This window comes from Rhinoderma darwinii, chromosome 3 (assembly GCF_050947455.1).
Source record: "Rhinoderma darwinii isolate aRhiDar2 chromosome 3, aRhiDar2.hap1, whole genome shotgun sequence".
NCBI classification, from domain to species: Eukaryota; Metazoa; Chordata; class Amphibia; order Anura; family Rhinodermatidae; genus Rhinoderma; species Rhinoderma darwinii.
Window position 1 is genome coordinate 131,042,846 of NC_134689.1, and position 13,247 is coordinate 131,056,092.

The 13,247-nt window shown below is 47.3% G+C and overlaps 1 protein-coding gene across 4 annotated transcripts in view; it reads left to right on the forward strand.

Annotated features, from left to right (window-relative positions):
* BRD8 (bromodomain containing 8) overlaps positions 1-13,247 on the forward strand; it is a 115,682-nt gene that overhangs the window by 51,309 nt on the left and 51,126 nt on the right. For all 4 annotated transcript variants that reach the window (XM_075856747.1, XM_075856748.1, XM_075856749.1 and 1 more), the window contains one exon: positions 12,368-12,610. In XM_075856747.1, coding sequence (XP_075712862.1) covers positions 12,368-12,610 — 243 coding nt within the window. The remainder of the gene's footprint in view (positions 1-12,367; positions 12,611-13,247) is intronic.

Genomic DNA, 13,247 nt, shown 5'->3' on the forward strand with positions numbered 1-13,247 from the left:
ATTTTATCAGGCCAAAAAGTGTTCTCTTTTTTTAAGATATGCTTATCATCCCCTTCATCTTCTTCAGTATCAGAAGATCTTAAAGAAGATTCAGACTGTGCCAAGGTCAGGAAACTGAGGGACTACCATACTTATGTTTTCTTCTCTTCTGAGATTCAAAAGAATTCTTAAACTCAGTAAAGGTATCCACAAGCTTAGACTATAGCCATCCAACAAATTCATTAGTACTTGCTTCAGGAGTCTCTTCAGTAGGATGGGGACAGTTAACACAGACCTGATCAGACAATTCATCTGGAATTGGTTGCAGGCAAGATATGCACAGCCTGTGCTTAGACTTCCTTTTTCTTTTCACAGACGAAGAATGGCTGGACATTTGCAAAAGAGAAAAGTATCAAGCATCAAGCCACATAATAAAAGTTTTCCTGTGGGAAAACAATCACCTTGATAAAGGGGAGTCACTGCTGCCTAGCACGCCGAGCCATGCACAAGGGGTAAGCAGCAAGTCTTTAAATAATGCAGCATCTTTAGACCTCACTTCTGGAGCCACGCCATTCCGGAGCTCCATCGCATGATGTCTGACGCAGTGGCGCGACACACCTGGCGCTGCCCCCTTTCTGGAGCAACAGTGCGTGATGTCAGACGCAGCAGCGCGTTACGTGCGCCGCGGCCCCTATTCTGGAGCTCTAGAGTTTGACGTTATACGCATCAGCGCATTACTTCTGGAGCCGTCCCATCCGGCAGCGGACATGTGAGGAAAGGAGCAAGCTGTGGACAGGGTGATACCATCCCAAGCAATCCACAGGAGCACCATCAGTGTAAAACAGTCAAACCACAAAATATCCAGGTAGGTTCTGTATTATTGGCAAGGCTATCACTCACATGCCCAATCTTCACAGTAATATAAACCATCGAGGATGGGATGGAGCCTCAAAAATCTTGATTGGAACCTAAGAAGAATAAAGACAAAGATATTAATATGCTTCTAGCACAGCTACCTGTCCAGGCAGGGACAGAAAAAAAATTCACTAGAGTCTTGAGATGCAGAGCTTTATACTTGTATCCGTTAATTATTTATATGTTCTGTCCTGGGTAACTGGATAAGAATAAATAATTTTACAACAAAAAAAACAAACAAGTAAAATTCCAGGTTACTACAAGCACAGTTTGGGATAGAAAAGTGTATAATTTTTATTATTCAAAGTATTCAATAATTAAATATCAAAAAAATTATACACTTTCCTATCCCAAAGTGTGTTTGTAGTGACCTGTTTTTTTTTGTAAGATTGTTTCTGTGTCTGGGTCGGCACCGTGTAGTATTTTTATCTACATCTTTTTTGGGATTTCTATTAAATTAAATAAATCTTTCTTTATGTTCGCAAATAGAAATAATCCTGGGTGCCACCGAGGATGAAGGATGAAATAAAAAACAAATGATAAAAAAAAAAACTATTAACTTGTTAGATACCTGGACAGTTTTGGCTGAATGCCAGTTGTCACATAATGTGTGGGTCACAGGACTGATGCCTTCTTTAGTCCATTCAGTTATCCTATGGATGCATTACTATGGACTAATATGTGGGCTATACCATTTATTTATTTTTTTAGATAGATGACACTGTACTGATATAGCTAAAATTGTCTTACCCATAATTTTCCTTTCCTTGAATCCAAAGACAGCACAATATAAATGGGTATGTCTTGCCTCCTGGCTACTAGGACAGAAGGAAAAAACACATCAGTGGTTAAGCAATAATCCACTTAAATAGCATAGCTAGGTTATATAGTAAGGCCTGATAAACTAACCACTTGTGTAAGTATGTAGCAATAAAACTTAAGGGTGGGAAAGTTGTGCTGCCTTTGGATTCAAGGAAAGGAAATATACGGGTAAGACAATTTTAGCTTTCCTTATCATACTCGGCAGAACAGTACAAATGGGATTTAAGAAGCAATATTAAGGGAGGGGGGAGAAACAACGAAACAACTGCTTCAAGCACATGTCTGCCAAAGGCTGCATCTATAGAGGCAGGAATGTCCAGCCTATAGTGGTTTGCAAATGTTGAAGAGGCCCATGTTGTGGCTCTGCAAATCTGGTCAAAACATACATAATTCATTTTTGCCCATGAAGTAGCGGTAGAACGAGTAGAGTGAGCACTGATGTTTGCTGGAAGCGGGTGACCTTCGGAGGAATAACATTGGGAAATAGTGTCTTTAATCCATCTAGCCAGTGAGGATTTACTGGCCTTTTTGCCTCTATTTTTGCCTTGGAATTGAACAAATAACATATCATAATCCCAGAAGTCTTGTGTTCTCTCTAGGTAAGTAGTAACAGCTCTCTTTACGTCGAGAAGATGCAGTCTTTCCTGTTCTTTACTTTGTGGATGTGGAAAAAAGATGGGTAACTGATTGATGTTATAATCAGAAGAGACTTTTGGTAAGAAATATGGTACAGTTCGTATAATGAGGCAATGCGGAAGAATCCTCAAATATGATTCTCTACATGATGGAGAATGAAGTTCTGCCACCCTCTTTGCTGAAGAGATAGCGACCAACAGTAAGAATTTACAGGAGACTAATTTTAAATAGTCTTAGGACAGAGGCTAAAATGGTGTCCCTGCAAGGTGGTTAAGGACCATAGATAAATCCCAGGAAGAGAAAGGAGACCTAGCGGGGGCCTCAAATTTTTAACTGCACAAAAAAAATCTTCGGATTAGATAATGAATGGAGAACAGACTTTCCGATGTGCGTTAATGGCTGAAAAATTTGATTTCAAGGTGTTGAGCTTTGAACCACTGGAAAACCGATCCTGGAGAAACTGTAAAATCACAGGAACAGAGATAAAGGATATATATTTTTGATGACACCATTCATTAAAAATCTTCCAAATTCTGCCATATGCATTAATGGTTGTAGGTCTCCTGGATGACAATAGGGTCTGGATGACCTCCTCTGACAGCCCTTTATCTGCTAATAGTGACCTCTCAATATCCAGGCCGTAAGATGAAGGAATTTTATGTCTTGGTGGTGAAAACCGTTCTGACTGAGAAGGTCCTGTTGGATTGGTGGTCACCAATATTCTCCCCTCTAAAAATTTAATAAGAGAGGGAAGAAGCATACCCTCCTGGGCCAAAAGGGGGCTCTTAGAATGACTTCTACTTGTTCCTCCTAGATCTTCTTAAGGACTTCCCTGGTCCAGAGGTATGGGAGGAAAAATATAAATGAACTCTGCTTTCCAGGAAACTGAGAGACCGTCTAGAAACGTTGGGAAGCCCAGACAGTTGAAAAATGCACATCTCGATGTCTTCCTATTGTTCCTCGTGGCCAGTATGTCTATGGAAGGATTCCCCCAACGGGAGATGGTCCTGTGGTAAACTCCTCGATTTAAACTCCATTCCCCTGGTAGGAGAGAATTCCTGCTCAACCAATCTGCTGGTTGAGGACCTTTCTGATATGTACGGCTGACAGATCTGCCACATTCTTCTCTGCCCATGCCATGATGTTCCTGCATTCCTTCAATAGAAGCTGACTCTTGGTTCCCACTTGTTTCTTTATGTAGACAACTGTGGGAGAGTTGTCGGACTGAATAAGTACAGCATTCCCTTTGAGGAGAGGCTGGAAATATTGAAGGGCTAATTTCACCGCCCTGAGCTCTCTCAAGTTGGATGAGACTGCTCTCTCCATGGGAGACCAATTGTTCTGTATCCAAAGGGAACCGAGATGAACTCCCCAGCCGAATGCTGAAGCATCTGTGGTCACCACTGTCTGGACAAGGGGGACCAGAGATCTTCCTGAGCTGAGAATCTTTTTCTTGAGCCACCACCTCAAGTCTATTGTGGTTTTTGGAAGAATCTTTACTGTTTTGCCCAGAGATTGGTGATGTCTGTTCCACTTGCACAGAATATATGACTGGAGACTTCCGAAGTGTATTCTGGTCCAGGAGACTGCTTCTATGGATGACGTCATGCGGCACAGGAAAAACAGATCTCATGGACAAACGTGCAACTGCTAAATCTACTTTAGGAGGATCCTGCCATTCCTGAGATGTACTTGGATCTCATAGACAGACTTAAACCTAGCCCTCGGATCCACACTCTTTTCTGGTTTCTTCCAATCTGATTTTAAGAGATCGTCTAGAATGGGATGGTGAGGGAGTACTCCCGACTTGCTTTTGGGAACATAGAAGAGTCTCTCCTTCTTTGAACTGCATTCTCTAAGGTTATCCGTTTCAACGGTCTGTTTCACCAATTTTACCAGAGAGTTAACTTTATCTTTATGAAAAATGTCAGTCTTCTTCTAAGGAGCTATCTGAGTCCTAAGACAATAATTCCCTCTCAGACCATGGGGCAGATGGTCCAGGGGACTCATCTGAAGATGAAATTCTCCTTGTTACTTTATGAAAACGTCTCTTTGTATGTGAAAAAGTTACTTCCTGGAAGGCTTGAGAAAAATTAGTCTTAAGCCATGAAAAAAATTCCCTGGCTTCTGAGCCCAAGGAGGGATCCTCGGGAGGACTGCATCTAGAGCATAAGTCAAACTCTAAATCCTCAGGTAATAGCTGTAGGCATTTAAAACATTGTGTTTACTTTTACGTTTTCTTTTACCACCAGAGCGCCTGGACATCTAGTAGAAACAAATAGGAAACATTAGCCCTTATTCACACGATAGGGTTTCCCGGCCGGGTGACGGCCGTTCATAAATCGGCCGTCACCCGGCTGCAGTAGGAACAATAGACCCCTAATGGGGCTATTCACACGACCGATTTTTTGACGGCCCGGGAAACCTGGCCGTCAAAAAATGGGACATGCCCTGTTTTCGGCCGTTTACCCGGCCGCCCGGCTCCCATAGAAGTCTATGGGGCCGGGTAATACACGGCCATCACCGGAATGTGTCCCGAGTGATGGCCATGTATTCCGTCGCTCGCGCTCTCTCTCCTCCTCCTCCTCACAGTGCAGAGTGCATGTGAGGAGGAGGAGGGTCTTTTTTTGCTCCCTGTAGGAGTCTGAATCCCCAATCCCCGTCCGCTACAGGAGAAGTGAGTGACTACACTGTCCATATATGGACACAGCGACGTCACTCACTTCTGTAGCAGAATCCCCGACTCTATGGCCGGGGATTCCGCTACAGGAGAAGAGAGTGACTACACTGTCCATATATGGACACAGTGACGTCACTCATTTCAGAAGCGGAATCCCCGACCCTGTGGCAGGGGATTCCTCTCCAGGAGAATCCAGTGACTAAGCTGTCCTGACTGGGTGGCATCACATACAGTGGACTGGGTGGCATCACCTACAGGGGGCTGTGTGGCATTACCTGCAGGGGGCTGGGTGGCATTACCTGCAGGGGGCTGGGTGGCATTACCTGCAGGGGGCTGGGTGGCATTACCTGCAGTGGGCTAGGTGGCATTACCTTCAGGGACTGGGTGGCATTACCAACAGGGGGCTGGGTGGCATTATCTACAGAGAGCTGTGTGTGGCAACAAATTTAAATGAAATTCATCCGATTTTAAAACGGACAGGGAAAAAAACGGCTGCAAAATGGGTCAAAATCGCCCGTTAAAAACGGCAAAACGGCCCGGAACGGTATCAGAACGGATGCAAAACGGATGCAAACCGGCCGGGAAAAACGGCCCAAAACAGCTGATTTTATCGGCCGACACTCGGACCGTGTCGTGTGAATGAGGCCTTAGGGTATCCTATAATGGCTTACTGTAACGTCTATGGCCAGGGGCCATCGTTCAGACTTACCCTCTGACGGCGCCGGCCATGGACATCTGTCTTCTCGGCGTCAGCTCCCTCCAGGGAGACGCCGGCACTCACTTCCGTGTCCTCGGACTGTCTCCCAGCCCCCTGTAGATTATGCCACCCTGCCCCCTGTAGGTGAGGGCCAGTACGTGTCCAGCTGTCACCAACCAATAATTAGCCCAAATGGCTGCTGGACTATAAAAAGGGGCTCTGCCCACTTGTTCCTCGCCTGTGCGTTGTTGTATACCTAAGTTTGTCTTGCAAATGGTCTCCCAGTGTTTCCTAGTTCCCAGTGTTACCCGTTCCTGCTGCCTGTACCCTGTATCCGGTTCTATCGTATCTACTGAGAAAGTCAAGTCATGTCTTCCGCTGTATCCACGGTGCCACCTGCTGTGAAAGTCAAGTCGTGCTACTGTCTACATTGCCTCAGATACCCGTTCTGAACTATAGACATTGTTTTGTACCTTGTTGGCCAGCTGCTACCCCGCTACGCGGTACGGCCCAGTGGGTCCGCACCCCGCTCCGTGACAGTACGCTCAGGCCATGGACCCCGCTGGCCAAGTCAAGGGCCTGTCATCTTCCCAAGCCATGCAGGCGTACCTGCAGGATCTGCAAGCACGACAGGATCAACTCCTTGTGGCAGTAGACTGCATGGCACAGCAGCTAGGGGCGCTAGCTATTTCCTCCACTGCTCCTATTCAAGCTCCTCCGATCGACCCTCCTTCTACACCTCCTGGCAGTTCCAGTCCGGACCCTCGGTTCTCGCTGCCATGGCCACCTCGGTTCTATGGAGACGCAAGTTTGTGCAGGGGGTATCTGAATCAATGCCATATCCACTTCACTCTGCACGCCCGAGCATTCCCTTCGGATGGAGCCAGGATCGCCTTCATTATATCTCTACTTGCCAGCAAGGCCCTGGCGTGGGCGAATCCAATCTGGGAACGACAGGGACTCGAGACCCGAGACTTCCAGGGGTTCGTGCGGTTGTTCCGTTCCGTATTTGAGGAGCCTGGACGAGTCTCGTCGGCAGCCACTGCTATCTTTAACTTACGCCAGGAGTACGTCTCCATGGGCGAATACACCATCCAGTTCCGGACTCTGGAAGGAGAATTGTCCTGGAACAATGAGGCCTTGGTAGCATCCTTCTGGCATGGCCTATCCCCTGAGATCAAGGACGAACTTGCTGCTCGAGATCTCCCAGCTGCCTTGAACGACCTGATTCTACTGGCTACTCGAGTGGACATAAGGCTCAGGGAGAGATCTCAAGAGATTCTACAGGAGAGACCGCTTCCTAGACTGGTGCCCAACTTCCAGCTACCCCTCTTGCCTTGTTTTTCTGCTGCGCCCGAGGTTACGATGCAGGTGGATCGGCTTAAACTGTCCGTTCAAGAAAAACACTGCAGGCGCACCTCTGGACTCTGTCTATACTGCGGCCTTGCTGGCCATGTTCTGCGTCTGTGTTCCCAGAGGCCAAAGAAACCCCAAAGCCTGGGATTGGTTGGAGAGACAACCCTGGGCGTTACGGCGTTTAATAGAGAACTCTCTTCCAAACTGTTCATTCCTGTGACCATCGTCGCTGGCGAGAGACCTCATCCAGTCTCTGCCTACCTGGACTCTGGCTCCGCAGCCAATTTCATCCGCCAAGACCTTGTGGATCTTCTTCAATTGCCCACTGTTTTGCTGGAGAGACCGTTGATCGTTGCCTCGGTAGATGGACTACCTTTGCCTGACCCAGTGTTGCCGGTGACCAAGCCATTAAGACTTCAAGTGGGAGCTCTTCGTTCTGAGCTCATCTCCCTGTATGTCCTGTCCAAGGCCGTCAACCCCGTGCTGCTGGGTTTGCCTTGGCTCTGTCTACACGCCCCAGTCCTGGATTGGAACTCCGGAGAGGTTCTCCAGTGGGGTCCCAAGTGTCTCGACCGCTGTCTGGTGCATGTCCATCCCTCCCAGCCTTCTCCGCATCAGTCATTGGCAGGGCTGCCTCCTTGTTATTCTCAGTTCGCTGATGTCTTCAACAAAAAGGAAGCAGAGACATTGCCACCACATCGAGCATACGATTGTCCTATCGACTTGGTTCCTGATTCGTCCCCTCCTCGCGGTAGAGTATACCCTCTCTCCTTGCCAGAGACCCAGTCTATGTCAGCCTACATTAAAGAGAATCTGGAGATGGGTTTCATACAAAAATCTTCATCCCCGGCCGGAGCTGGGTTTTTCTTTGTCAAAAAGAATGGATCCCTTCGACCCTACATTAACTACCAAGGCCTCAACCAGATCACGGTGAAGAACAGGTACTCATTGTCGTTGATTTCGGAACTTTTTGATCGCATACAGGGGGGGCGAAGAAATTTGCAGACTGCATTTAACACACGTGATGGACACTACGAATATTTGGTCATGCCCTTCGGCCTGTGTAACGCCTCCGCAGTATTTTAAGAATTTGTCAGTGCCATTTTTTGTGATCTCCTCTATGTCTGTGTTGTGGTGTATGATATCTTGATTTTTTTCCCCAGATCTTGCGACTCATCAGGGTCATGTCTGCGAGGAGTTGCTTCGATTAAGGGAGAATCATCTTTAGGCTTTATTCAGACGAACGGGAATTACGTCCTTGCAACGCACGTGATTTCTCACGCGCGTTGCACGGACCTATATTAGTCTATGGGGCCGTGCAGACATGTGCGTGATTTTTACTCAGCGTGAGTCCGCTAATAAAAAGTCACGACATGTCCGTTCTTTGGGCGTTTTGTGCGAATCACGCACCCATTGAAGTCAATGGGTGCGTGAAAAAACGCATGCCGCACGGAAGCACTTCCGTGCGAACTGCGTGATTCGCACAACAGCGGTGAAAAGGATGAATGAAAACAGAAAAGCACCACGTGCTTTTCTGTTTACAAACATCCAAATGGAGTGTCATAATGATGGTGGCTGCGCGAAAAGCACGCAACCGCGCATCATATGCTGCTGCCACACGGAGCTGTTAAGTGGCTTTTGCGCAGGCAAAACGCCGCGTTTTTGCGTGCGCAAAAACACCACGCTCGTGTGAATCCAGCCTTACGCCAAGTTGGAGAAGTGCGTATTCCAAGAGAAGTCTCTACCCTTCCTGGGCTATATCATCTCTGATCAGGGTCTCAAAATGGACCCTGAGAAGGTCAAGGCTGTCCTGGAGTGGCCACGTCCCCAAGGCTTAAGGGCCATACAACGCTTCCTGGGATTCACCAACTTCTACAGACTGTCCATTCCCAACTTCTCTTCTTTGACAGCCCCCATCTCTACCCTCACTAAAAAGGGTATGAATGCCAAGGTATCGACTCCAGAGGCGGAAGTCGTATTTAAAACCTTAAAAAAGGCCTTCACGTCAGCCTCTATTTTTCATCATCCTGATGTATCCCTACAGTTTTCATTGGAGGTGGACGCTTCCTCTCTTGGTGCTGGTGCACTGTTGTTCCAGAAAGGTTCGAAGGGCATGAATGTGGTATGTGGTTAGTACTCCAAGCTGTTTTCTCCCGCAGAGCGCAACTACTCGATTGGAGATCGGGAGTTACTGGCCATCAAGCTTGCCCTGCAGGAGTGGAGACACCTGCTGGAAGGTGCAGCTCATCCTATCCTGGTCTTCACGGACCACAAGAACCTGACCTACCTACAGACGGCTTAACGGCTGAATCCTCGTCAAGCCAGGTGGTCATTGTTTTTTGCACGGTTCCGGTTCGAACTCCACTACCGACCTGCCGACAAGAATGTGAGGGCCGATGCCTTATCTAGGTCATTTGAGACAGATGACACTGTGGAGTCTCCACAGAATATTATCGATCCTTCCCGCATCTACTCTGTTAACCCTCTGCAGGTTAAAGACATTCCTCCGGGAAGAACTTTTGTATGTCTGGCTGACCGAGGAAGAATCCTTTGCTGGGGTCACAGTTCCAAGCTGGCAGGTCACACGGGTACCCGTAAGACCCGAGACCTAATTGGCCGTCAGTTCTGGTGGCCGACGCTGCCCAAAGACGTTATGGACTTTGTCTCCTCCTGTACGGTGTGTGCAGCAAACAAAGTTGCCCACTCCACACCAGCCGGTCTGCTCCAACCACTGCCTGTGCCCAATGTCCCCTGGCGGCATATTGCTATGGACTTTGTCACAGATCTGCCTCTCTCTGCGGGATGCAGTGTGATCTGGCTGCTGGTGGATCCTTTTTCTAAAATTGCTCATTTTGTTCCCCTGACTGGCCTGCCTTCTGCTGATCGACTGGCCGATCTCTTCATACAACACATCTTCCGTCTGCACAGCTTGCCCCTGCATATTGTCTCGGATCAAGGGGTCCAGTTCACCTCAAAGTTCTGGAGAGCACTCTGCGGCCTACTCGGTGTGAAGTTGGACTTCTCCTCAGCTAATCATCCTCAGTCCAATGGACAAGTCGAAAGGGTTAACCAAATTATGGAGAACTATCTGCGACACTTTGTCTCCAGACAACATGATGACTGGGTGCAGCTGCTCACATGGGCGGAGTTCTCCTATAATAACCATACCGGTGAGTCCACCACCTCCAGTCCATTCTTCATAGTCTACGGCCAACATCCTCAAATACCCCTGCCTGGCTCTACTATGTCCCAGGTGTCTGCAGCCGACTCTACGTTCAGGGACTTTCTGCAGATATGGCAGCAGACACGATCTTCTATTCTGCTGGCGGTGGACCGCATGAAGAGAAAAGCAGACACTAGAAGACGAGAACCTCCCCAGTTTCTTCCAGGTACAAAGGTCTGGCTGTCTTCCAGGAATATCCAGTTGAGGGTGCCATCTAGCAAGTTTGCTCCCAGGTTCCTTGGACCCTTCGAGATTCTGCTACAGATCAATCCTGTGTCATACAAGCTTCGACTGCCTCCTACCCTCAAGATCCATAACTCCTTCCATGTCTCCTTGCTGAAACCCGGGGTCCTGAACCGCAACTCCAGGATTCCTAGTTCCGCAGTGGCTCCTGGCGGTTCATCTGGAACTTTCGAAGTGAGGGAGATCCTGGCCACCAAGAAAGTGGGAGGAAGGACGTTTTATTTGGTGGATTGGAGGGGATTTGGTCCAGAGGAGAGGTCTTGGGAGCCAGAGGAGAACATCGATGGTTCCGTCCTCGTGAAGAAGTTTCTCTCCCGCTCTGGTCCGAAGTGGAGGGGGCGTAAGAGGGGGGATACTGTAACGTCTATGGCCGGGGGCCGTCGTTCGGACTTACCCTCTGACGGCCCTGGCCATGGACTCCTGTCTTCTTGGCGTCAGCTCCCTCCAGGGAGACGCCGGCACTCACTTCCGGGTCCTTGGACTGTTTCCCACAAGGCGCACGCGTGCACGGCCTTAAAGGGCCAGTACACGTCCAGCTGTCACCAACCAATAATTAGCCCAAATGGCTGCTGGACTATAAAAAGGGGCTCTGCCCACTTGTTCCTCACCTGTGCGTTGTTGTATACCTAAGTTTGTCTTGCAAATGGTCTCCCAGTGTTTCCTAATTCCCAGTGTTACCCGTTCTTGCTGCCTTTACCCTATATCCTGTGCTATCGTATCTACTGAGAAAGTCAAGTCGTGTCTTCTGCTGCATCCACGGTGCCACCTGCTGTGAAAGTCAAGTCGTGCTTCCGCTACTGTCTACATTGTCTCAGGTACCCGTTCTGAACTATAGACATTGTTTTGTACCTTGTTAGCCAGCAGCTAACCCGCTACGCGGTATGGCCCAGTGGGTCCACACCCCGCTCCGTGACACTTACAAAGCTCTATACATAAACCAGTGCGTCGGTCAGAAGCCTAGGGTAGAAAATGCTACCATAACTGCCTCAAAGAGCGGCTGCCCGGCAAAGTGCTGCACTGACATCTCAAACTGGTGCCGTTTTATACAAGAAGGGAATGTGATACTTCATCCGGTCTCGTACATGCGCAGAACAGCACTCTCGCCGTGCGATAGAACTACCTGCTGTCAGCACAGCCAATAGAAACACAGGGAAACACAACTCTGCCCCCAGAAAGGAGCCGACTGCCGGACATGAGAGATAAGGCAGCAACACAGCGTGCGCTTGCATCATGGAGGACGGATCCAACGAAAAACCGGCCTGCTAGCCGGGGAGACGCATTAAACACTCGAGGATATATAAGAAGAACACCCTAAGAGTATATATAGGTGTTAAACCTCTGCTTAATAAAGCACACACTCCAAAGCCAGGAAGCAGAATGTATAAAAACATGTTAAATCAATTAAACTATATAGTGTCCTGTAGTACAGAAGATAAAAATACAAGTGGTTAGTTTCTCAGGCCTTACTATATACCCTAGCTATGCTGGTTAAGTGGATTATTATTTAATTGATTAACCACGTATGTGTCTTTTTTTTCTTCTGTCCTAGTAGCCAGGAGGCAAGACAACCCCATTTGTATTGTGCTGCCGAGTATAAGGAAAAAAAGGTTTGTGAGCAGGATTTCTAATACATGCATATTAGAAAACTGCATGGTTTCCTCCTATAAATAAATCAATGAAAAAAATAAAAAGTGGACAACCCCTTGAATAAATGATCAAATTTATTTAGTGTTGAACTTGTATAGCCTGTGCTTTTCAGAAAATTTTCTTTTATATTGTATATAGTTTACACTTTTTACGCTTATGCCAATTGCAGGTTGAAGATTCCAGGTTGAGTCAGTTCACTACTAGCGTAGATGATTTATTGAGTTCCCCCGAAAATTCTTGCATTAAGGATTGGAGTGAAAGTGATGGGGGATTCCTAGGAAGGAATCTAGAAAATAATGTAGAAGGCCAAAGTCATCTTGAACTTGAGAAGACCGAACACAAGACAACAGACACAATTCAGTCCTCAGACGTAGAACTTGTTGTAAATGAATCTGCTGTGGGCTGTACACAGGTAAAAAAGTCCCAGACCAGACCCCTAAATTATTTCAGACCCCAGACCAAAACCCTAACTCCTCATGCACACGACCGTTGTGCCACTCGGTCCGTTTTTGACAGCATCCGAGTGGCAACCCGATAGTCTTCACCTTAGTGGGTGAATCGGGTCAGTGAAAAATGATCCGAGTCTCTGATCCGAGGGACATGTTCTATCTTTCCTCGGATTACTGACGGGACTCGGCCGGCGCATGAGGCGTAAATTAATCTAGACACCAAAGCACTAAATTAATTCAGAATCCAGGCCAGACCCCTAAATTAATTCTGACCCAAGACCAAACCACTAGATTAATTCAGACCCCAGACTTGACCTCTACATCACTTTAGATCCCAGAACCCTAAATTACTGCCGCCATCGTCCCCATAGCCTTTAACCCTTTGAGGACCAAGGGTCATCGATGCCTCAATGCCCAGGCCTAAATTTAACGTTTTGGCATACATACTTTTAAACTGTCATAACTGTTAAACTACTTTCAATATCTTAACAATTTTTTTTTTATTTTTTTTTTAAGAACAAATCACACTTTAAAAAAAGATATAGTTCTACTACATATGCAACACATATTTTATATTACAAACAATTGATGGAAAAAGTG